This window comes from Diplotaxodon limnothrissa, linkage group LG7 (assembly GCF_057381915.1).
Source record: "Diplotaxodon limnothrissa isolate DT_005_m linkage group LG7, D_limnothrissa_male_GT1.1, whole genome shotgun sequence".
Classification (NCBI taxonomy): Eukaryota; Metazoa; Chordata; class Actinopteri; order Cichliformes; family Cichlidae; genus Diplotaxodon; species Diplotaxodon limnothrissa.
The window spans coordinates 51,882,846-51,908,489 of NC_140602.1; the positions used below are offsets into that span (position 1 = coordinate 51,882,846).

Genomic DNA, 25,644 nt, shown 5'->3' on the forward strand with positions numbered 1-25,644 from the left:
ATCAATGTAGTTGATTCATTTCAATTTTATTTTATTTATATAGCACCAAATCACAACAACAATTACATCAAGGTGCTTTATATTGCAAGACAAAGACCCTACAATCATGCAGATGACCCCCTACGGGAAAGCACTAGGCAACAGTGGGAAGGAAAAACTACCTTTTAAGAGGAAGAAACCTCTGACAGAACCAGGCTCAGGAAGGGGCAGGCATCCAGTTTTTACTCTAGTGTGACAGAACCACAAACCAGTTCATTATGAGTTAAGAAAAATGTTGAGTTTAATTTAAAAAAAAACCAAAAAAACATCTTAAATAAAAAAACATAAAAGGTGAATCTGATTAAAATTAAATGTGATCATAAAATATCTGTAGTTTCTTCATTTTTCCTACAATAAAACATCTTTTGCTTTGCTGTTAATGCCTCACCTGCCTCCTATTATGGACATTTAATCACTCTTGTTTTTTGACCTGTTTGTCTTGTCTTTGTTTTGAGTTGAAAGGTTTTAAAAAATGCGAATTGTCAGACCTCCTCTGAGCGAGGGAACAGCTCTCAGTGTTGTTTTATGTTCCGTAAAGCCGTAACTTGAAGTCGGCTACGTAGTACTTATTGGTAACACAGTACGTTTTGTTGTTTTTGGAGTTGCAGCAGCGTTGTAATCTTTAATGTCTGTTACACGTCATGTAAGTTGAGTTACGAGTGTGGGTATGAGGGTCTCGGGATTTGGTTGTATCGATGTCACAAATAAAAATAGTCAGGCGATGGTGTCAGACACATTTGGGCTTTAGTTTTATCTCTGAGCCAGCTGCAGCGCTCACTGTCTGACCTCATCAACCGCACCATGATGTGAGTCAGTCCAGGGCCTCCAGCAAACTGATGTGGTCTGTTGAGCTCCTGGCTTGGGCTGCCGACCACGCATGGAGGTCTGTGGAGCTTTCTGTCATCCAGAACCCCGACGCCTGCAAAGCATCATTCTAAAAGCCAATCAGAGGGCAGATAAAACTCTGAGCGCCCTGCTGCTGACTGAATGGAGTCTGTAACAGTTCACAAGCATGAAAAAAACCCCAAAAAACAGTGCGGCTGTATTCTGGATAACCACAAGGAGCACCTGTATTGGCGTATGGAAACTGTGACTCATTTGGTGTTGTTTGTTGCTATGGGTACTCGTGTTTATGCTTTTAAGTGGGAACATCATCTTGTAGCCACTAAGACTTGAAAGAGTACAACATAATTAATACAGGTTCTGTGGTAACATGGAATTAGGCTGGAGGAACTTACTTAAAAACATAAAATGGAACAGTGAAAGAAAGAGGGAAAAACAAGCAAAGCATAACTCTGACCTGAGCTTCCTCACCTCTACCAACTGTGGCCGGTCACGCGGTGCCAGACATGCTGACGACCCGGAGGCCATGTGAGCCAGCAGCCTGTCTGAAGCTCTACTGGCCGCTTAACGCGGCTTGTTGAGGCACGAGCAGCAGAGCGCTTGTTTCCTGACCTTGCCCAGGGATGGAAGTGGCAACCAGGGGCAGATAGGAAAGGTGTTACATCTGATCCCTGTAAGGAAAGTTAAAAAAAATCTGTCTTTTAGTTTTTTCAGGCAGAGTGTTAATAAATACTAGAAGTCTGTTTGCTGGAAGTGGGAAACACATTTTCAGAAATTCACCCCAAGCTTGAACTCAAGAGTCTAAAAATATTCTGACTCCGGTCTGGTTTGAAACGTGTTTTTGGTGGCCAAACGTGGGTTCCTAGACTCTAAAGGGAGCAAACCGTGTACAGCAGATTTGTGAAGGCGCCTGTGGGAATTGGTAGCAGCCAGCAGGCACCTATTTGCCAAAAGAAAGAGTTTTCCCAGGTCACTCCTTCTCTGCATGGGGCCGCCTGAGGAGGGTTTTAAAAGCAGGTTCTGGCCCTGTTGCTCCTCCCTCAATAAGACTCCTACAATCCCTTCTTCACACACTCTCCCTCTCTCTCTCACACACACACACACATAAAAGCAGTCAGCACCCTCTATTAGGCTTAACATGACAGTTTTGCCTCATTTTTGATTCAGAAAGGAAGACAAGTACACAGATACGCCTCAACGGGGGGAAACTGCTGGTGTTTCAGACACATTTAAGTAGCTACAAAGAGAACTGCAGATCTGGGACCAGTTGGAAGGACAAAATGAACGTGTGGACGGCCCTCACACTGGCCTTGCAGCTGCTATTAAAAATGTGCTTACACGTGGAAGCACAGGCTTTGGGTGAGTGTCTTTTTTTCTTTTTTTGAAGTGTTTTGAGTCGCTTTTATGTCAGTTATTTAAATGTCACTGCATTTTTTTTTTATTTGGATTATATGGTTGCTGCTTGGGATGACAAAAAAATCAAGAAGTGGAAAAACATCTTTCCTTTTTTTAGGTTTACACAAACACACATAAGGAACGATGTCTTTAAGGTTTCTTTTTTCTTTTTTATTTCTGACACCCTGCCTGCAATGTAATCGTCCATTTTCATTAGCTGTCAGAAAAGATTCAATGGCTCCACCTCTCAGTATTTTAACACACTTATGTATGAGTTTTAATGCATTATGGATGAAGCAGACACTGTGAAAGAGAATATGATATGCAGGCCCAAACACAAAAAGATCAGACAATGTGTGTGATACTCACTGAGGTGCGAATAAAATGCTAAATATAGTAGAAGTTGTAGAAGATATGGGGCAGTCAAATGCTTTTATTTGGGCTGGGTGTGTGTGTTTCTGACAGGAAGCAGGCAAAGATAAGAAAAAAATATTAAAAGTAGACAAAAGTTTGAGTATTAAATCCCACCATCTTTCCGCTGAAGTAAAGACATCCTGATTTTGATATCCATCTAGCCGGATCTGCTTGATTACTTCGGCTCGGGAGATTCAGCTTCCTGGCTCGTTTTAATTTAAAGAAAATCCCAGCTGGGTCACACACATGGGAATAATCAGAGATGATCTGGGTGCAGTACTGAAGTTCAAGACTCTCTTCTCTCTCACACTGTCTGACACGCGCTTGCAGTCACACACGCACGCGCCCGCATTTATTCAAGGTCACACACAAACTCGGGGCTACGCGACGCATAGAAATGTTGGCGTTTCGAGTTTATCGCCCTTCTTGCAAACCCCACCAGGTGATTGATGGCATACCTTTAAAATGCTCATTAATCCCTGGAGTCTTTTGGCAAATAGGTGCCTGATGGTATGTATAAAACAAGTCCAGATTAATGGAGTTTGTCATCTATCATTTCTCAGGCTCATTGTCTGCGTGACCACAAAACAAGGAGTGAGATCCATTTAAACCAGCCAAGTCTGGTTTTAGGTGCTCAAAAATGACATTCCATAAGCGTTATCTATGTTATTGATTAATATTAACATCTCAAGGATGGCTCACTGAGAGATGATATTACTGAAGTTTAAAGCGGACTCTCTTTCCTCTGGGCCATCCTCCAGGCCGAGCTATATCAAACTTTAAAATGAGGTAAAAGGGGGGAATATCCAGCTCTGCTTATCTTTGCAGAGTTTATGGTGAGTCTTAACTCACTGTTTAGCTCAGCTGACAAGTTCAGTTCAATTCAGTTTTTACTTATATAGTAAAGGTGCATTATATTGTAAAAAAAAACAAAACCCTACATTAATAGAGCAAAAAACCAAACAATCAAATGCCCCTCTACAAGCAAGTAACTGGCGACAGTGGGAAGGAAAAACTCCCTTTTAACAGGAGGAAACCTCCGGGACAAACCAATAAGGAGTCCACCACAACTAGTTGGGGTTGAGAGGAGGGGGACAGGACGAAAGACACGCTGTAGAAGAGAGGGGGAATTAATGATAACAGGTGGCAGAAAGTCAAAGCCAGCAACTTTTTTCCATTCATTTTTCTTCCGCTTACAATTCAAATGTCAGCGTGGATCTAAGAACAAAGCTGAAAGTAAATGTAACCTAAATCAGTGATAATGACAATAACACATAGAGTTTCTGTGTTTACGTGAATATATCTTTCTGTAAATGTACACACGGCTAGCTGATTCATTGATTCACGTAGGCTGCACTCATCCAACAGAATATATTTCATCCAGTTTATTTAGTTTCACTTTTTAAGAATAGACACAGTGTCAGCGCAGAATCATGATGGTCTCCTGGAGAAATACACATTACAGAATACTGCTCTGTGTTTACAGTGGGGGGGAAAAAGCTTTTGGACACTGCTCAATGTGTGCTTTGTTCTTGTTTGAAGCTGCGACATCAGTGCAGTGGGTTTCTGGGTTTATGACAACTCCCCATGTCAGCACAGACCATGTGATCTGCTTTCCAACATTATCGCACCGTAATGTTAAAGATCGAGGGTATTAACAAGTAAATCAATTAAAAACACATACAGCAATGCAAAAATAGCAAGAGAAATGCTGAAAGCACGTTTTTACTTAGTTTATACTTATTTTAGTTTAGTTTTTACTCAAGTTTATTCAAGACTTAATGGAAGCCAAAAGGAAAGCTAGTGTCAGAAGTAAAGTAGGAGTGCACGTGTAGTTACATTTGTAAACACTTACACATCTTAAAAGTGACAATATGCCATGTGATGTTTAAAAATGTCTAAAAAAATACACATAAAAGCCTAATATTGTTTGAATATCATGGTTTTGGTCCTGGGTAGCTAGATGACTCTTGGCTAAATGTGACTTTGCTTCTTCTGTTCTATACACTACGATGTTGTTAACGTAATTACTTCACTGCTGTTATGGCTGGCCTTTAAATGTGATGCGATAAATTAAAGCTTGCCACACAGAAATGCTCGAGTGCGAAGCGTGTGCTGAAATGCTAAAACAAGGAATGCCAGCCATTTGCACTCTTTACAGTAATCGCACCGTGACAGATTTATATGCTGGTGTTAAGGAAAGGTCAAGACACTGTTTTCCTTTATGGCTTTCAGCTGAACTAGTTTTATGAAGCTTGAAATCTGAGGTTAATCGGGGGGTGAAGTGAGACACTTTCTCAGGGTCTCCTGTGTAAGACAGCCCTGACCCTGCGAAGCCCTTTGTCCAGAAGACTTATGAAAAGCAGGACTGTGCGCTTCGTGTGTGTGGATGCCACTAAAGACACGATGCACACATCGAGCTTCCTTTGTTCTCTTTTCTTTTCTTTTTTTTTTATATATTAAAAAGTTCTTATCTTGATAAAAACCAAACACAAAGGATTCGAAAAGCTTTACATGTTTAGTGGAAGTAGTGTTGACAGCACGGTGCAAGCAGGCATTTCGGTGGCTTAGTCTCACTTATCTGCGCACATATTTAAAGGCTCTGTGTTGTGTCTGACAAAACACAAGGGACCCCAGGCAGACGAGAGAGATAAAAGAAAGAGCGAGAGATCTCATCTGGGGCAATCTTGGCTGACAACAGTCAGCGGAAGCATTTGGGAGCAATTTCTGCTCCCTCACGACAGAGGGCCGTGCGGACCGTTTCAGTGGTACTTGTGTATTCACGATGGTGCAGATGCGGGACTAGAGATTCAATGCGCATCCTCTTGTGGTTTGCCCAGCTCCCAAGCCACTTTATTAAAAGGAGACTCTGACCATGAGCACCAGTGTTCTGCTCCTCTCTGGCTTTTTACTTTTAAATTGCCTGTCAGTTGAGTCAGAACATCTAAATTTCACTGTGCTTTTGTCTGCAAGCAGAAGCTCCATCTCATTTTACAATTCAAACAGTTTTAAAACAAACCTAAGAGAAGATCATAAAAACAGCACACATCTAACGTCACTGTATGCTGTTTACTTACAAAACCGCCTCCTTTTGATTTGCCTGAGCCGACCCAGCCTGCCAAGTTTGCGCTGACTGATTGACACAGCGTCTTGCTAGAGCATCTAATGCTGGGTCAACATCATCATCTTCTTCTTGTCGACTCGGAATGTGTTTACTCTCGGATCAGAGCGCCGCTGCGGGTTGTAAATATTCACATCATCCATTACTCATGTGCTTTCCCGTTTCCCTGCCTTGCTATCTGTCTCAACAGTCTACGATCTGCTCACCTCACCCGACTGCCTGCCAGACCTGCTGCAGGGGGGCCTGACCGGGCAAGGGGTGAACGAGGCTTTCATCCTAACCTCCTTCAAGTTGCAGCCCAAGACCGGAACCACTGTGTTTGGCCTGCACAACCCCAGGGACAACAGCAAGTACTTTGAGTTCACAGTGATGGGGAAGCTCAACCGAGGTAGGAGGACATCAAAGAGGCGCTGGTTGTTTAAAGCTACGCCAATCAATGTCTTCATATTAAAAATGGATTAAACGTGATAATGTTTAAAGACTCTGCAGACAGACCTGAAATCCAGCAGACAGTGTTTGCCCCCACATAATGAACTGTACTGAGTTTGTGCCCCAAACTATTTTGGTTGTGGCCAAATAGCTACACAAATAATGACGTTGCTGTTGCTATGTGCTAAGACGCAATCCAAGCACAGATAGAGAAACAAATAGCAAACAATATCAATGCTTAACATTACATAAACCCTTTACAGCAACACAGTCAATTTTGCTCTATTCATTACCTCTTCTTCCTTCTTCCTCTTCCATGCCGTGTCCTCTTAAAGCCGTGTTACGGTACTTGAGGAGTGACAAGAGGATGGCCTCTGTCACATTCAACAACCTGGTGCTGGCAGATGGCCAGCAACACCGACTGCTGTTCCACCTCAGGGGGCTGCAGCAGCAGCAGCAGCAGCAGCAGGGGCCAGGTGGGGTGGAGCTGCATCTGGACTGCAGGCTGGTGGAGACAGTCAGGGATCTCCCTGCTGCCTTCCAGGGTTTGCCAGCAGGCTATGGCACAGTGGAACTAAAGACTATGCAAGCCAGAGAGCAGGTGAGCCATCGCTTACAATATTTCCACACAATAGTGAATGCCCTTCTGTCACGATAATGACTCTGTAGGTTTCCAGATGGCTTAGCTGTGCACTTTCACTCGATTGATTTTAAACAGGAAAGCTTAGATGAACTAAAGCTGGTGGTTGGGGACTCATTTGAAAATGTTGCGTCGCTACAAGACTGCCACTTCCAGCAAAGAGACTCAGTTCAGACTCTGGGTAAGGTTCTTTCTGTGGAAATGTCAGTGAAAACACTCTCAGCGATAGGAAATGTTGGGTCAAAGGGGGGCAGACTCTGAGAAGCCCTTAGCTCTGTTTCAGCTGAATAAAATAACAGTCCTTCTCCCTCAGGGGTCAACACAAAGCAGCTGTCCAATCAAATGCTGGAGTTAACGAAGGTGATAAATGAGCTGAAAGACGTCCTAATTCAGCAGGTAACCACCTCTTAGCAGTCCCTCTGAGGCCACTTAATCTCTGCTCCGTCAATCCTGACCTCCCTGACAGCTCGCCTGACTGAATATAAACTTTTGTTCATTTTTGACCCGTTCCAGGTTAAAGAAACATCCTTTCTCAGGAATACCATCTCAGAGTGTCAGGCCTGTGGTAAGATAATGTCTATAGTAGCTGTCAGTCATTGTAGAGAGGAAAATTGAGGACCAGTTTCCAATTGTTTAATTTATCACAGCTGATCACTTTCTTTTTTTTCATTATCTCATGTTGTGTCACAATGCAAATTAAAATGGCACAAATGTGCACATTTTAATTTAATGGAAGACTTTCTTTTTGCTTTGTTTCTGCACTGACCCCTCAGACTCAAAACTCTCTCAATAAATTAGTTATCCTATTAGCAGATCGCACGTGATAATGGTATCAGTACATCCTTATCAGTATCCGTGCCTACATGATATTTTGATATTACTGAATGAATAACAGATGGTTAAAAAAAAAATCTTTATTTCCTCCTATTTAAAGGTCTAGGTGGCACAGAGGTGGTGAAGCCAAGGTGTGCACCGGGTGTCTGTTTCCGTGACGACATGTGTATAGAAACAGCAGAAGGTGTTGAATGTGGACCATGTCCTGATGGGTACACTGGAGATGGTTTTAACTGTGATGATGTCGACGAGGTAAAGCTCAATATCGCTCTGTGTGTGTGTGTGTGTGTGTGTGTGTGTGTGTGTGTGTGTGTGTGTGCGTGTGTGTGTGCGCGTCTTGCCATGCTTCTGTCCTCATGACAATCAATATAAATTTACGACCTGTGGTGTAAGGGCAAACTGTCGGCATCCTTTCGAGTATTTTATGGCTACTACTTGGGCTGCTGGTTTATGAGATTATAGCTAGGGTAAAGACAGATAAATGTTTTGAGTGTATCTATTTGGCATAGCAGCAAGTTCATATTAGTGGTTTTGGATCCCGATGAGAAACAGTGTGAATTAACAGGCTGCGATTAAGGAGTACACTCAAATACACCTTGATGTCACTGAATAATGGTGGCTCCAGAATTGATCCATAAATGACTTTTTTGACGATCTGTTTATAGGTGAAAGAAATGCATCTCACTGTATTTTTCACCATTTTCAGCATATACAGACTGAATGGCAGTGGGTCCATCAAACTGGAACATGAGAAGCAAAGATATTTCACACAGGCTAATGTTCTATAATTTAGACTATGACCAAAAAAAGCAGGTAAAGGTAGAACTTTCTAAAACAAGATGGAGAACCTTATAAGGATGGCAATACAAGATTGCGTGTTTGCCTGTCTGTCTTTTCTGTTTGCACTGACCTCTTTTCTGAGGACTGGGCCCTTCAGCATTCTCTTTCTTGCATGAGCAATGTCATCAGACCTAAAAGCTTTTGGGGAGAAGCCCTTTGAGAACCACATACATTTTGCAGCTCAACAGAGTTCATGTCCTTTCTGCAGTGTCAGTTTAACCCCTGCTTTCCTGGAGTGCGCTGCGTCAACACTGCCCCAGGCTTCCGCTGTGACGCCTGTCCGCTGGGCTACACCGGCCTGCCAGTGGAGGGTGTGGGCATAGTGTACGCTCAGACCAATAAACAGGTAAGACAGTGGATGCATCATGAAGGAAACAGAATATTATTATCAGTGTATATCAAAAAAGACACACACACATACACAAAAATGGACTTAAATGTAGTCTGAATCCAGCAGCAGATTGCAATATGTTGTTGATCTTACCATAAAATTATTTATTTAAGCATTTAAACAATAAAGGAGGGTTCTCACTTTAAAAGAGCAAAAAAGTTCAATCAATAAATGTGCCAACACAAGTGACTTTTACTTTAGGTGTTTAAAAAAGTTTGCACAAACCTATGGGGGTTTTCACTGGAGTCCAGTCAGCCAGTAGATCACGTCTGTCAAGCTCATTAGATATCATGTGCTGCATAGAACCCACTTTGACCTCAAGAGGGCCGGGCCATTGAATCCTTGAGATATCTTAATATAAGGAAAAGGGCAATTTCAGTGGTAAATCTCAGTTTTTCTACCTGAAATGCAGCTGTAGTGAATGAAAGAAATCTATTGGCACAAGTAATTGTTTATTAATTACTTAATTACTTTAGTGTTGTGTAAATGGCCACGGGCACGGTCTTTATCAGTAGGAAAAATTGCATTACTTTTACAAATGAGTTAAAACTCCAGAGTTTTACCCAACTTCACTTTTTTCCAACACCATACAGTGGGTCGGTTTGTCTTCTCCGGGCCAATTCTGGCCCCTGTGCCTTATGTTTGACAAACTTGGTCGAGAGCAATGAAGACACCAAATTTAAAACATGAAGAAAACATAACTTTTCCACCTCGTTGGACTGCTTTCATTATCTCCATCATGTCACACAGGATTAGCCACACTAAATGTTTATCTTGATGCACCAGATCCTGATTGGCGGGAACAGATGGATATCGTTTTTTTAATTTGCTGATTTACGTTCTACTTCCATGCTTATTTATTGCTCCGAATTTGTAAATATGACCTGCAGTCTGCAGCGTGTTATTTACCCTTTTAATGCATTTTAGATTCCTACAAAATAAACACCTAAAATACCCGGTGTGCATAAATTACTCCCACTTTAATTTGTGCTCTAATACTGTAAGTATTATAAAGCACAGCTTCAGCTGTTTCGGGGCTTTAGAGGATTTATATGGCATCCTTTGTTTTGTTTTGGGGCGTATTTTTTACACTTATTTTTGGAGCAATTAAATCTGAACAAGTTGTTACAGTCTGCTCATTTTTTTACAATCCAGGTCTGCGATGACATCGATGAATGCAAAGGACCTGACAATGGAGGCTGTACTGCAAACTCGAACTGCCACAACTCTGCGGTAAGAACACCGTTGATGTATTGTATGACCATTACTACAGGTCTTTATTGCTACTCAAAGATGCTCATGTGCAGTTGTGATAATTCCCGCACAGGGCTCCTATCACTGTGGTAGCTGTAAGTCAGGATTCACAGGAGATCAGGTGAAGGGCTGTAAGCCGGAGATCAGCTGTGGCAACAGCCTGACCAACCCCTGTGATGTCAACGCTCAGTGTATTGTAGAAAGAGACGGATCCATCTCTTGTCAGGTAATATTCTTCATCACTCAAATGCTTATGTGCAGTATATGAATGAGTTTGTAAGAAGCTTCATTTGTCTTGTCAGTGTGGAATTGGCTGGGCTGGAAATGGATACCTGTGTGGAAAGGATACGGACATTGATGGATATCCAGATGAGAAACTCAAATGCAAAGATCCAAACTGCAGAAAGGTAACCATGGTGCAAGTTGTCAAGATTAGCAGCTTTGCTGTGGCAGGTATATCTTTATTTAATCATCATACTGTCACATGTCTTTGCAGGATAACTGTGTCTTTGTTCCTAACTCTGGTCAAGAGGATGCCGACAGAGATGGTTATGGAGATGCCTGTGATGAAGATGCAGATGGCGATGGTATTCCAAACGAACAGGTCGGTGGCTATCTCGCAACAAATGCCTCTAAAACATATTATACCTAAAGATTCTCATTTTTGTTTGTCTTGCTAATTTTCCTAGATTGATTAAGCTTGTAAAAGTACTAATACCTCCTATGTGTATGTGCACTAAAATGACTGCTGCTCCTGGCAGACGGTTATTTTACGACTGTAAAGTGGGCAAAGGGGCTAGCCTAGCTCTGTCCAAAGATTACAAAATCCACTTGCCGCTGTTTTCCAAATTCACCTATTAACATATCATATCCACAGACACCACATTTATGCACAGAAATGTGGATGTAGCAACTTTGAGGTCACCCACTGGCTACCTTTACAAAGCCACAAGTTTGGTGTGGATACAACCATTTGCTGACATCAGGGGAATCGCTTGCTATTTAGATTAGCAAGATGCATTGGGATGCTAATGCTGGCTTACGAAAAAGACTTAAAGCAAATTAAACTGCCTGGAGAAACTGAACATCCGATATTTAGAGTGTGTTTAATTACCATCAAACAAAGCCAAAATCCTTTATAAAGTATACCTTTAACTCTTAAAGAGGAACTGCAAATTTTTATACTTAAGGGACAAAAGTTGCTGTTTGCTATGTGCAGAAATATGAGCCAAGTGGCACTGAATTCCCCCTCACCCCAAACTACAGGGAGTGCAGAATTATTAGGCAAGTTGTATTTTTGAGGAATAATTTTAATATTGAACAACAACCATGTTCTCAATGAACCCAAAAAACTCATTAATATCAAAGCTGAATGTTTTTGGAAGTAGTTTTTAGTTTGTTTTTAGTTTTCGCTATTTTAGGGGGATATCTGTGTGTGCAGGTGACTATTACTGTGCATAATTATTAGGCAACTTAACAAAAAACAAATATATACCCATTTCAATTATTTATTTTTACCAGTGAAACCAATATAACATCTCCACATTCACAAATATACATTTCTGACATTCAAAAACAAAACAAAAACAAATCAGCGACCAATATAGCCACCTTTCTTTGCAAGGACACTCAAAAGCCTGCCATCCATGGATTCTGTCAGTGTTTTGATCTGTTCACCATCAACATTGCGTGCAGCAGCAACCACAGCCTCCCAGACACTGTTCAGAGAGGTGTACTGTTTTCCCTCCTTGTAAATCTCACATTTGATGATGGACCACAGGTTCTCAATGGGGTTCAGATCAGGTGAACAAGGAGGCCATGTCATTAGTTTTTCTTCTTTTATACCCTTTCTTGCCAGCCACGCTGTGGAGTACTTGGACGCGTGTGATGGAGCATTGTCCTGCATGAAAATCATGTTTTTCTTGAAGGATGCAGACTTCTTCCTGTACCACTGCTTGAAGAAGGTGTCTTCCAGAAACTGGCAGTAGGACTGGGAGTTGAGCTTGACTCCATCCTCAACCTGAAAAGGCCCCACAAGCTCATCTTTGATGATACCAGCCCAAACCAGTACTCCACCTCCACCTTGCTGGCGTCTGAGTCGGACTGGAGCTCTCTGCCCTTTACCAATCCAGCCACGGGCCCATCCATCTGGCCCATCAAGACTCACTCTCATTTCATCAGTCCATAAAACCTTAGAAAAACCAGTCTTGAGATATTTCTTGGCCCAGTCTTGACGTTTCAGCTTGTGTGTCTTGTTCAGTGGTGGTCGTCTTTCAGCCTTTCTTACCTTGGCCATGTCTCTGAGTATTGCACACCTTGTGCTTTTGGGCACTCCAGTGATGTTGCAGCTCTGAAATATGGCCAAACTGGTGGCAAGTGGCATCTTGGCAGCTGCACGCTTGACTTTTCTCAGTTCATGGGCAGTTATTTTGCGCCTTGGTTTTTCCACACGCTTCTTGCGACCCTGTTGATTATTTTGAATGAAACGCTTGATTGTTCGATGATCACGCTTCAGAAGCTTTGCAATTTTGAGACTGCTGCATCCCTCTGCAAGATATCTCACTATTTTTGACTTTTCTGAGCCTGTCAAGTCCTTCTTTTGACCCATTTTGCCAAAGGAAAGGAAGTTGCCTAATAATTATGCACACCTGATATAGGGTGTTGATGTCATTAGACCACACCCCTTCTCATTACAGCGATGCACATCACCTAATATGCTTAATTGGTAGTAGGCTTTCGAGCCTATACAGCTTGGAGTAAGACAACATGCATGAAGAGGATGATGTGGACAAAATACTCATTTGCCTAATAATTCTGCACTCCCTGTAGTACATGTCCATGCTAGGTTATTGTTTTTGGCTTTTTTCTGCTGTTGGCAAAATTACATGCTTAATGACACTGAGAAAAGTTAAAAGTGTGGGCAGTAGATGTCATTTATATGACCAAAAACTGTTTTGTTTTTAGTTCACTTCCAGGTTGTTGCAAAGCAACATGATGATTTTAACTGATATCCCTAACAATACGAATCGGGGGCTAAGATGTACCTATGTGCTAAGTTTGGCTACTCCTAATCATGTTGACAGTACAGGCAGCCAAAGAAACAAACAAAAGATTTCATCTTTTATAATAAGATGCACAGTGATATCAATCTCATAAAAATCGAAAAGGTTTCAGCCCTGAAGCATACAGAGGCTTACGCTTTACCCACCATATTACCCACTCACATGACTCATAAATGAATATGTGCACACGCTCCTTCTTCATCAGGACAACTGCAGGTTAAAAGCCAATGTGGACCAGAGGAACAGCGACAAGGACAGCCACGGCGACGCCTGTGATAACTGCCGCCTGGTGGAGAACCCCGACCAGAGGGACACTGACGGTGATGGCAAAGGGGACGCCTGTGATGATGACATGGATGGAGATGGTGAGGAGAGAAATGACATCACTGATGCTGACGCTCTTGTTATATAATCAACATCACTGGAGGCTTTTGCTGTTATGACTTCTTACCCTGCACTCCCTTTTATGATTCCACTGCTGTGGTCTCGTAGTGAATTACTCACAAGGATGCATGCAACTTTTATAGTTAGTTACAGATCCCTTTGTTGTTTAAATGCATCACTTTATATTAGGATAGATTTTGTATGCCAGCTCAGGCTGAATAAACAACACCGTAAAGAAAAAAATAAATGATGAAAGCCGATAGCAGGCTGACCCCAAAGCGAGTACAACCTTTGATCACTCAGCAGCGTGATTATACCTCATGAAGCCCCCACAGGACAAGAAGATAGTTCTTCCTTCCACTGCTGCTGCTTGACCTTTATGCATTAGTAGTGCTGCTACTGCCTCCCTGTGATGAAGTAAAATACCATCTGAATGCAGGTTCTCCGGAACAACATAGAAAATGCAACAGTGCACCCTAGTGGTGATATTAGAAAGATCAGCTTATAAAATCATTTCTTTAGTGAGACAGCAGCATAAACCTATTGCTCGTGTTTCATGATAAAGATGACTCTGTCAGTAATACAGCTTGCTTTCCACAGGTATGCTGCTGTGATTATATTACAAAGAATACTGCTGATTATTTCCTGGAAAATAGTGACCCAAACTCATATCTGTCTTTTAAAGCAAGGTATTCAGTCCACTGCCGCAGAAAGCAAACAAATGCACATCTTTACAGCTGACATGCAGGATTTACAGTCTTTGTTGACTTAACTGACTGCTCATCAAATTCTTTGCACATTTATATATTTTATAAACCCACTTGGTGGCAGTTTGAGTGTTAAATGAGTGTCACCTGATCGATGTGCAGGTCTGAAGAACTTCCTGGATAATTGCCAGCGTGTCCAGAACAGAGACCAGCTGGACCGGGATGGAGACGGGGTGGGAGACGCTTGTGACAGCTGCCCCGACATCCCCAACCCAAATCAGGTCAGTCATACAGGTGGATGTATGGCGGTCATGTAAATTAACTAAATACACTGACATAAGGATAGTTTATTTGATTTTGCTCGTAGTATTTAGTGTTTGATTCACTAGATTTATCTAACCACTATAGTTATGAGTGAGATATGAGATTTCAAATTCAACATCTTATGAAATACAAAAATATACTATCAACACACTGTTGAAGTGCTTCAAACATTCTGTGCTCCGTAAAAAAACACTAACAGTTTCTTTGAAATAAAAGGAAAAATTATCTAATGATCAGAGAAAAGTCAGATAAATGCAGTTTGTTCTATAGTTTGCAGTTCTAATATGTCATTCAAAAGGTCCATATTACTGCTGAACGAAGCTGTTTGCACTGTGCATTTACCTTTACAAAAATAAGATCTTAACTGCAGGATTAAAGTTGTATTTTCACACTTGTCTCATTGCTGTCTGCTCTCTCTTCAGTCTGATGTTGATAATGACTTGGTTGGGGATTCCTGTGATACAAACCAAGACAGGTGATAACACTATCTTGATATCTACAGTACCAGTATAGCTTTTATTCATTTATTTCAATTTAACTCATGTCACTGCGTCGCTTCCTGTGTAGTGATGGCGATGGTCACCAGGATACCAAGGATAACTGCCCACTCGTGATCAATAGCTCTCAGCTGGACACTGACAAAGACGGGCTGGGTGACGAATGCGATGACGATGATGACAACGACGGGATACCGGATGTTTTACCACCGGGTCCAGACAACTGCCGGCTGGTACCAAATCCTGATCAGATTGATGATAACAGTGAGTTTCAGATTGTCCCCTGATAATTAAAAAAAATGAGTTTGTAGGGATGTTCAGTTGTTTTTGTTGAGACGTTTGGCTAAAAAGCAGATTGATGCTGAAAGATTAATGGTCATAATTTCGGGAGAACGTCTCTCTTCCCCCTGCACTGTTACTGACATTATTTATTTCACACCCACGCGGATCAAACAGTAGCAACCTTGGGCAGATTAAGTGGCAATTTTTGTGAGGAGAAAAAAAAAGCGCAATTTTTGCGAGCCTAAACTCATTCGCCAATTTTATGACTCGCTGTGACATTACTTGTGTGAAAATGGATTCTGAAACTAATGGGAGTGGAGTGTCAATTCAAATAAAGAGGGGCAAGGCCATTTTTTTCCCAGCAGTCAGAGTTCAGCGAGGCAGAGTTAACAGACCATTACTTACATTATTACAACACACAACTTTTTCTTGTGTAGCCAGTTGTGGTAGTAGCACAGTTTTAATAGCCTAACAAAACTCAAAAGTCAGATATTTGCTTTTATTTAATAATCAGTGCCCTTTTAAATGTCATGTGTCCAAAGCTGTACTGTTAGACAAATGTATTTTTGCCAGCTAATATGTAGCATCTAGACAAGAAATGGTATTGCTCCCTTTGATTTAGATTCGGTTTTCTTTTGAAGTTTATCGCACAGAGGGTTTTGTTTTTTGTAACTGCCATCCAGGGCTATTGCTGTCCCCTGTTGAGCAGAGACCAGAAAGCACGTAGCCTGTGTCGTGATTAAGGTTTCTTTCGTTTGTGTGTCGTCTGGTGGTTAGTTGCTGTTTGCTCCACACAACAAAGTGATTCATTCTTTCTGCCCTCACAGATTTTGTTTCCCCCTCGCTGTCATTCAGGGGCCTTTGATGTGTGGCACTCTCATAATTCCCACCAACTACATAAAAGCAAAGTGGTTCCCTTTGACATTGTAATCTTTTTTCTAGATTTCTACTCAATCGTGCACTCTGTGAGCCTGTACAAACTACTGTTACTGAAAGGTAGCAGTCCATTCGTAACATTATGTGTGGTTCAACATTACAGAATAATGTATGGTTATCACAAAATCCCAGTTGCAAACGTGGACGGCTTATGTTTGTGTCTCGGTACAGCATTTAGGAAGAATCAGACACATTCAGAGCTGATTTTGACTTATTAAAGACTCAGCGAGAAGCCATATCAGTATATGTCTGTCGTACTGGAGGGTGTGGACTGCAGTGAGCTTCACTAAAAGGTCTTAATTTTTCAGCAATTTTTTAAAAACTGTGTGACAACATTTAGTGCATCAATTCATCCATTTTCATGTGCTTATCTGGGACCGGGTTGCAGGGGCAACAGCCTATTCGGAGCAACCCAGTCCTCCCTCTCCCCAGCCACCTCCTACAGCTTATCCAGGGGCAAACTGAGGTGTTCCCAGGCCAGCCAAAAAATATAATCGCTCCAGCGTGTCCCCGTGATCTTTCACGGGGCCTTCTCCCTGGTGGTGCCCAAGAGACATCCTTGTCAGATACTAAAACCTTTCAGTGTTTAGTAGTGGCTCCACTCTGAGCCCTTGCTTGAATGAATGAATGAATGAATGAATGAATGAATGAATTACTAGCCCCATCTCAGGTGCCCCTCAGAGAAAGCTCATTCTTGTCAGTCATTATCCATTCAGATTCAGGAAAGGAGAGAAGTTAATGGACCAGGTCACCCTACCCGGGGCAGGGTTACCGTAGCCCCACCCTGGACCCTGGCCTGTGGAGGGAGCTTGAAGGAGAGTGGCTGGTGGCTGGCCCTTAGCTCACATGGATTAAGCATAGGCCTGCCCTCCACCACCCACAGGAGTCACTAAAGGGGTCGGGTGAAACGCATCGAGCAGAGGCCCTGGCGGTCTATCCCCGGCTATCAAGGCTGGCTATTGTGTAGTGACAAAGTACAGTACTTGAGATCATTTATCCAATGAGGTTGCACAGCTTCTGAGATATTTTGATCATACACTATTGTGTTTCCAAAGTAAATTAAAGATTTGAAACTACTCATGCACCAAATTTTTAACTGTACTTTTTAACTTTTCAGGTGACGGTGTTGGAGATATTTGTGAGTCTGACTTTGACCAGGACAAAGTGATAGACAGGATTGATAATTGTCCTGAAAATGCCGAGATTACCTTGACTGACTTCAGGGCCTATCAGACTGTTGTGCTGGACCCCGAGGGCGATGCCCAGATTGACCCCAACTGGGTTGTTTTGAACCAGGTATGAACATTATTATCACTGATCATTCAAATTTATCCATCATAGGCAGATATTTTTATATACACATGCTTGACTTTACTTGACTTTTGTGATTTCCCCAAGTGTTTTGTTGTCCAGCTTTGCTGTTTTGGTTCACTCTTACCACTCTCCTTGAATAGATTTCTGGCCCAGCAGGCAGCCTTTTATTGCCAAAAAACTAAAAACCCACGCTACACTACATGTTGAGACTAGAGATGGCACGATACCACTTTTTTATGTCCGATACCGATACCGATATCATAAATTTGGATATCTGCCGATACCGATATGAATCCGATATAGTGTTTTTTAATCAACAAAACTGTTTTTTAAAATATCTTGCTGCATTTTGCAAGTCTGCAAGTTCATACTCAAGTTTAAAACAACAACTACACTAAAGCTATTCTGTTATACCTGTATACAAAAAAAATATTTCATAGTTCAGCAATACTGATCAATCTAATAAACTTAGACCTACACCATCCTCCCTATTCTGGTATTTTAAAGAGTACTTAGCGTAAATATTAAGCAACCTAACTAATAGGGTTCCAACTCCCAGCAACAACAAAAAGAAATAAATAAAAAATAAGGAACCACCCCTCACGCTCCACCTCATGATGCTTAATCGACGTAATCAACCTTAATTTGATGCAGTGTGAAAAAATATGCACAGAAATCAATTATTTTTCAAGAAATATTAAATAGATTCAACATCTTTCTTCAACAAAATTGCAGACTGCACAGATGGTACCTTCCCAAAGTAAAAAGTACTATAGCTTACTAGGGTATATATTAGACTTAATAGTCACTATATACAGTAATTGACTTCTATTCATTTTACATCAAATTAAAACTTTGGGTGTCAGATAATTATTTATTAAAAGCTCGACATTTTAAATGAGAATAAGAAAGAAAAGTATGTCTTTGTGCCCCCTTTTCCCTGTTAATGCCCTATCGGCCCCCCTGGCTAAACTTTGCTAGATCCGCCCCTGCACAGTTACCAGCGTCAGCTACGTAGAAAAAGATCCTCGAGTAGAAACTAATATTAAATACATTCTAACAACAGCTGATCAAGCTTAAACGTGCTGCTGTTGTTCAGCTGCTGGTTTCCTCTTTCTGGTGCAAAGTGGGCCAAAAACAAACAAGAGAGACGGACTCGCGACAGAAAAGCCGATCAGCTGATCATTAAGCAGTTTCACGATTGAAGTAGCAGCCGGAGAGCGAGAGGCAGTCGCTTGTTAAGCTTAACGTGGGAATGCTTTACAAACATTCAGAGATGGACTTACACACTTGCTTTACTTCTCTCGGGGATAACTTTGTCGGAGATGAAATGCCAGGTTGCTAGCGAAGCTCCAAATGCTATCCAGACCACCGACAGGTCCCGCATGCCACAGCTGCTCTATCACGTGATGCATACTGCTCCGACTGCTAACGTTCTGAGGCGAGTTACGGCGTGTTGCAAGTTTTGCGAGGTGCTTTCGTGATATTTAATGGATCGGATTACATTTTTAATTTTTCTCCGATATCCGATCCAGTAATTTAGGTCAGTATCGGACCGATACCGATACGTAATATCGGATCGGTCCATCTCTAGTTGAGACACACTTAGTCGGTAGCTGATGAACGTGTTGGTGCATTTAGCAGCTAATGTTCAGCAGATGTTGCCCTCGGGAGCTGGAAGAACAGAAAAATTACGCTGAAAGCAGGGTGCTGATCTGTATTCAGTTTGTGGCCAGAAACTGAAAAAAAAATCAGAGCTGCTAAATGTGTATATAGGGCACTTGCCAGATCAACTTGAAAGGTCGTGTTGTTCACAGTGTGTTAAAAAAAAGAAAAGAAAAAAAAGAGTCACGGCAGCTTTAATTCATGGCCTAAAAACAGTACGTGTGCAAGCACATTTTAATAAACCTGAAATGCAAATACAAGCTTTTGAAATTAAAAGTTTCACGGTGCATCATTCATCATTAAAAACATCTCTTCCTTATCAGGGAATGGAAATCGTTCAGACCATGAATAGTGATCCTGGACTTGCTGTCGGTAAGGTGTATTTAGCTTTTTTACCTGAATATCACTTTTAGTGTTGTGTGCAAGAAACTACTCGTCGTATCTAATGCGCTAATTACTCTTTCTGATGTCAGGTTACACGGCTTTCAGCGGCGTGGACTTTGAGGGGACTTTTCACGTGAATACAGTCACTGATGATGACTACGCTGGCTTCATCTTTGGTTACCAGGACTCATCCTCCTTCTACGTGGTGATGTGGAAGCAGACTGAACAGACCTACTGGCAGGCAACCCCCTTCAGAGCCGTGGCCGAGCCCGGCATACAGCTGAAGGTGAGAGGGCGAGTCATCTCACTTTAGTTTTACTCACTCGACCTGTTTTACACATTCTTGTTTTCCTTCTGCTTCTACAATCGCCTTACTTGTCTCTGCTTCTGCGTTAGGCTGTGAAGTCTAGATCAGGCCCCGGCGAGCATTTGAGAAACTCACTGTGGCACACGGGAGACACCACCGACCAAGTGCGCCTGCTGTGGAAGGACCCGAGAAATGTGGGCTGGAAGGATAAGGTGTCCTATCGCTGGTACCTGCAGCACCGCCCACAGGTTGGATACATCAGGTATTATAAAATTCTTACGGCTTCCTAAATTTTCTTGCCAAGAGCAAGATGAGACGGTCAGCATTGTGTGTAGGTGCAAACTGTATGTTCAGCCATTGGAAAGCCAGGCTGGCTGTTTCTTAGTCTTAATAGTTGTAATTTAATAACTAAGGTAAAAATCCCTTGTTGTGCTTTGTGCAGAGCCCGCTTTTACGAAGGAACTGAGCTGGTTGCAGACTCCGGCGTGACCATCGACACAACCATGAGAGGAGGACGACTTGGCGTGTTCTGTTTCTCGCAGGAAAACATTATCTGGTCCAATCTGAAATACCGCTGCAATGGTAAGGAAATCAAACATTGCAACATAATTTACAAATGGGATAACAATGCTAGAAAACTGTCAGTAGCTCCATCCTAATTTGGTGTTTAGTGCAGGTAATTAGCAGAAAACTATGCTAATATGCTGATCAACATTTTACTAAAGGGCTTTCTCAGCCTCACGGAATGTGCAGCATCTTGCTGCATGACCTCTGAGACTAGTTGTCTGCAACAGCTTCATATTCCATCTTGTTACATAAAGACTGCAGCTGTGAAGAGATATGAGATTTTAAGCTTGTCTCATAACGCCTAACTTGTCACTTCCGCAGACACCATCCCGGAGGATTTCCAGGAGTTCAGCACTCAGCATGGCGTCGACTCGCTCTAAAGCCAACGCGGAAAAAAATACCACTGCAGAGCTACGAGGAATGCATCAGTGTGTACGTGCGAGTGTGTACGTGCGAGTGTGCGCACGTTTGTGTGTGCGTGTGTGGATGCCTGTGTCTGTGTTTTGATGTTTATGGCTTTTGTGCATACATGGCCACAATCTTTGTACTGTGTGTGTATTTTCTCATGCTGTCTCATTTCTCTTAAATGTCTCGAGCTGAGCTTTTAGGTTTAATGGATTTTATCAAATACATTGCAATATGCCCCCTTAGAAATCCTGCATATTTGATTTTTACCCTTTGGTATCTCTCTGTAAAACATAATCCTTTTCAAAGTTTCCTCATGCAAAAAGTTACAAACTGACATGCTGAAGAGTCTCTGGTGTAGATGTCAATGTGCATTTGATGCATTTGATCTCCTGCACAGTTATTTTAGTTATTTTACCCAAACTTCATTTTTTGCGTCCATATTCAGAAAATTCAAGTGTCTTTTATTTTGTCTTCTACTCTATACTCTTCTTCTCTTCCTCTTAGTGCCTTACTCGTGGTTAAATCATCTTGTAAGCTGAATCCTTACCAAAAAATGTAGCATAAGACACCATAGCGCTGCATACAGTTTTATTAGTTTTGTTTCCCCTATACTTGGAGTTGTTCTTTTATTATGATTTTTTCATAATAAATTCTACATTTTCCCAGGAAATAAAGTGAGATGTTATCATATAATAATTTTTACTACTACGCAGAAGTCATATTTGAACGCTTTTTGGGATATACAGTGCTTAGCAGATTTCTTAGACCACCTGTCATAAAAACCAAATAAAAAAACACGTCTTTACATTTATTGGCATGTAAGGAATTAAATTCACCTTTTTATACCCAAATTTAGCTGGTACATTTTCTTGTCAGAAATGGAAGTAAATAACTGTCAAAAGAAAAAGAAAAAAACAGGCTTTGCTGGGTTTTTTTCACCTTTTCTTGTATTTCAATCAATTTGAAAATTCATAGATAATAACAATAATTGTATTTTAGCATTTAAAATATAATTTCATCATTTGGATTAACCGGTAAAGAAATATAAAAATAATTTTGGTAATTTCCAGTACTATTAATATTGGACAGCTAGGTGGTGGGTCGTTGTGTTTGTGGGGTCAATTTTTTCTTTATGTTTTGTTTTTTATAATAGCTACCAGAAAATGGGCTGATCATGTTTCTGGTCTCGCTCACTCTAGAAGGCCAGTTTGGTTTTACATGGTTTTCTCTTTCTATTATTTGAACCTTGAGATTTTGATCATTTCACTTATATATATATATATATATATATATATATATATATATATATATATATATATATAGTCATGAACCTGGCCAAAATAAATTTTCATTACAATGTGTAGAAGTATTTTCTATGTAGCCCACTAATTACTTTGAGATAAAGATATGTTGTATACACATAAAGGACATTTTGCTGTTATTTGGTTTTGTTATTTTATAAGTTGTACTAGTCTGGATTGTTTGACCAGGTTCAAGAATCATACAGAATTTTTAACATTATATATTTTTTAAAAATCATGCATGCGTGCATTCATTACTTTTCAAGGATGGGCAATTAATTATCCCAAGGGGCTACATGTCAAACTGGGACTGTTATGAAAGCCCCACATCAATAAGCTTAATTCACTTCTATGTTATCTCTTTATTAGCTTATTGACTCCATGACCTCATGTGACCCCTTAGGAAAAATGAATTGCCCAACATTTACGCTGAAAGTGCTGTTTTGTTTTGATCAAAGGGTCCTAAAATGCCACTGCAGATCCCTCTGATGGAACATTTGTTAATTAAAGAATCAGGCAGACCACACGATGCTTCTGAATCTCACCAGTGGGAACTTTGCATTCACATGGAGGTAGAGCTGTTTTATGGTGAGCTGAGACCAGAATTTGGATAAGCTTTTATAAATTGGATTTGGAAAAAAATATGCAAATTCAGATACGGTGCCACACTTTTCATCGTGACAGGAATTTAAAATGCTGCAAATGGTGTTCAAGAGCAGCAATCGGGACCACCGCTTTTAGGACGCAGCAGCAATCTGCAAAACTGTGTGTGTGTGTGTGTGTGTGTGTGTGTGTGTGTGTGTGTGTAAACTCAAACAGTGAAAACAACACAAAGTAATAATGAAAAATCAGCACAGTGTTTTTGAAGATAATAGCCTTGTTGTCTGAAATACCTACAGACACATTCTTTGTTTGATGGCTGTTACAGAGAAAAGTTATTGATCAGTTTCCTTCTGATCGCCTGGCTTTTTGGTTTGCAGTTTGAAAACTTACTGTGGAATCGTGTTGAGTAGTTTCCATATTTGTTGCCTGTTTGAAAATTGCTATTGTAGCAGGGAGGAAAAGAGGTTACCAGCAGAGCTGAAGAGATCAAGGGGTTCAGTACAAGCTGCACAGCATAAAGACACCCGGGCTTTCATTGCTGAGAATTGTGACCGAAGATGTTGACGATAGAACAGTGGGAAGCTCTTTGGAAAATCGGCTTTGATCACTCCTTCAAAATGAATAAATAAGGCAGGTGGGGGAGAGGAAACTCCATGGCAAAGTGGCAGCCAGGTTTCGATTTCAGCTCGCACGTCTCTGCTGGAGTTGTCTCCACCTCAGGGGGCATGAGAGAATCATTCACTGATTTATATGGTGCACGGGGAGATGTTGACTTGTCTGTAATTTGTGATGAAGCAGAGAGTGGATGACAAAACCTGATAACATCAATGTCTGTGCTGTGCCACACAACAACTATTTAATGAACATACCGACAGAGGGGGGGGTTCTTTGTAACTTAATTTTGTAACACAACAAACAAGAAGCTGATGCTGGTAACAAACCAAGAGTCTTTAACCGTGCTGGCAGCTCTGTGAGGCTGCACAGCCGTGCTTTGAACTAGTGTTGCTGTCACCTTGAGATGTCACCATCAGCTGAACATTAAAACTCTGGGGATCACTGAAGATGTTGGAAGACATTGGCCACAAATCGTTATCGTCCATATGAGATGTAGACGCTGTGTTTCGTTGAATATAAGAGTAATTCTCCCTGATGAGGGGATCACCGACGTCTGATCGCTTATCCTCTGTAGAGCGTAGATCTGGAGGTATTCACCAAAGGTACGAGCTCTGAATATCAATACTGAGGCAGTTGCTTATAGCAGCGGAGCTCCCCTCTCTGGAGAACTGCTGTCAGCTCACCTTAAAGTTCTTTCATGATAAAATTCTGCAAACTTGCCATTAAAACCACAGAATATGGTCTGATGTTATCATAATCTCAAAGATTGAGGTGCTGCTCAGTTAGTAACCCTGTCGAGGTTAAAGAATATATTGAGCAATGGCTATGAATGTTAAATAAAAGATTAATGTAGGCACTATGATGTTGAAGTGAAGCCCTGCTTTCAAGCTTTGAATGTTCTGCATGTATGTATGTATACTGCGTATATAACAAAGAGCATCCATACTGTATGGGTGGATCCCACAGGCAAAAATTTGTCTGATAATTGCATCACAAAATGTGTAAAAATCTTTTTAGAGCATTTTTACTCATTCAAGTTTGCTGACTTGAAAGGAGGTGATGCAGTGCAGACAGCTAGTGGCCACTTATCTGTAAAAGTGGCCTTGCACTTTATGGTGAAAGCATTATTAAAGTTTAGTGGGTGAGTTTGAAGAAAATCCCCTGTGTAGTTGTCACAAAGGGCTAAAACAACTATAGAAAGAAATGTTGTTGTTTGTAAAGAGCTATTATTTCTGCTGTAATATTTCAAACTGTGGTTTTTGGCAGTTCCTGCATCTTATGTTTACTTCTAGACAGATGTTGTCATCAGGAAAAACTCATTTAAAGATGCTCAACCTCATTGTGGTCCAAGCAGCACAGCGGTATGATGGTTAGCAATGTTGATGATGGTCAAAACCACTGGCCAGCAAGGGTCTTTCTGTGTGGGGTGGTTGTATGGATTCACTCCAGGGACTCCTGGCTCACTCCCACAATCCAAAAGCATGCATTGGTTAGGTTAACTGGCACTTCTATTCAGTATTAGCCCTGCAATAGATTGGTGACCTGTCCAGGGTGCACTCTGCCTGCGCTGGATGAAGATGGATGGACAGAACGCGGTGGTCATAGAGGAAAGGTCAGGGAAACACTGTCAGAGGTCTCTTCCTGTTTAATAGGGAGTTCTTCCTTCCCACAGTCACGAAGCGGGGCATTGAGGCTTTCTCTCTAATACTGCAGGGTAATTACCTTTCAATACAAAGACAACCTTTGTCGTCAACTGGCGCTATATAACCAAAACTTGGTTGAACTCCAGGCTTTATCTTCTTTTGACAATGTCTCTACAAACTCTTATACAATTCAACCTGTAGCTGCTATAACCTGTAGTGTGTACATAATCCAGTTAATGATCTGCATGAACAAGCACGCACTACAACAAAAACAGCAAAAAACACCCCCAAAAACCTTCAAAGGAAGAAAGTCCAGCTGGTTCCTTTTGCTTCCATCCTATTGGGCTTTTTACAGGGAACATGTAATGTTATACTAATAGAAGTATGGATATGCAATAGATTTCAGCAAGGAGTTAATTTTGAGTGTGAATAATTATGACTGATG

General features: G+C 41.3%; 1 protein-coding gene across 2 annotated transcripts; it reads left to right on the plus strand.

Moving 5' to 3' along the window:
* Positions 1-2,147: 2,147 nt before the first annotated feature.
* On the plus strand, positions 2,148-21,009 carry thbs4b (thrombospondin 4b). 2 transcript variants are annotated; one of them, XM_085358393.1, is made up of 22 exons: positions 2,148-2,241; positions 6,003-6,200; positions 6,577-6,842; positions 6,960-7,062; positions 7,195-7,277; positions 7,395-7,446; positions 7,816-7,967; positions 8,764-8,901; positions 10,102-10,179; positions 10,274-10,426; positions 10,503-10,607; positions 10,697-10,804; positions 13,468-13,627; positions 14,516-14,634; positions 15,100-15,152; positions 15,245-15,438; positions 17,510-17,688; positions 19,695-19,743; positions 19,845-20,041; positions 20,152-20,324; positions 20,505-20,644; positions 20,951-21,009. In XM_085358393.1, the coding sequence occupies exons 1-22, from the start codon at positions 2,163-2,165 to the stop codon at positions 21,007-21,009; spliced, it is 2,838 nt and encodes a 945-aa protein (XP_085214519.1). In that variant the 5' UTR covers positions 2,148-2,162. The 2 variants fall into 2 exon arrangements, with proteins under 2 accessions (XP_085214519.1, XP_085214518.1); XM_085358392.1 differs by having other exon boundaries at positions 2,163-2,241; positions 7,395-7,479.
* Positions 21,010-25,644: the final 4,635 nt, after the last annotated feature.

What these genes read in the sequence shown, in the direction of transcription:
- thbs4b (XM_085358392.1), top strand. Translation starts at nt 2,163, where the DNA reads ATGAACGTGTGGACGGCCCTCACACTGGCCTTGCAGCTGCTATTAAAA. An exon ending in GATGGGGAAGCTCAACCGAG is followed by an intron (nt 6,201 to 6,576) that starts GTAGGAGGACAT and finishes GTCCTCTTAAAG; the next exon opens with CCGTGTTACGGTACTTGAGG. An exon ending in TGATCAGATTGATGATAACA is followed by an intron (nt 15,439 to 17,509) that starts GTGAGTTTCAGA and finishes TTAACTTTTCAG; the next exon opens with GTGACGGTGTTGGAGATATT.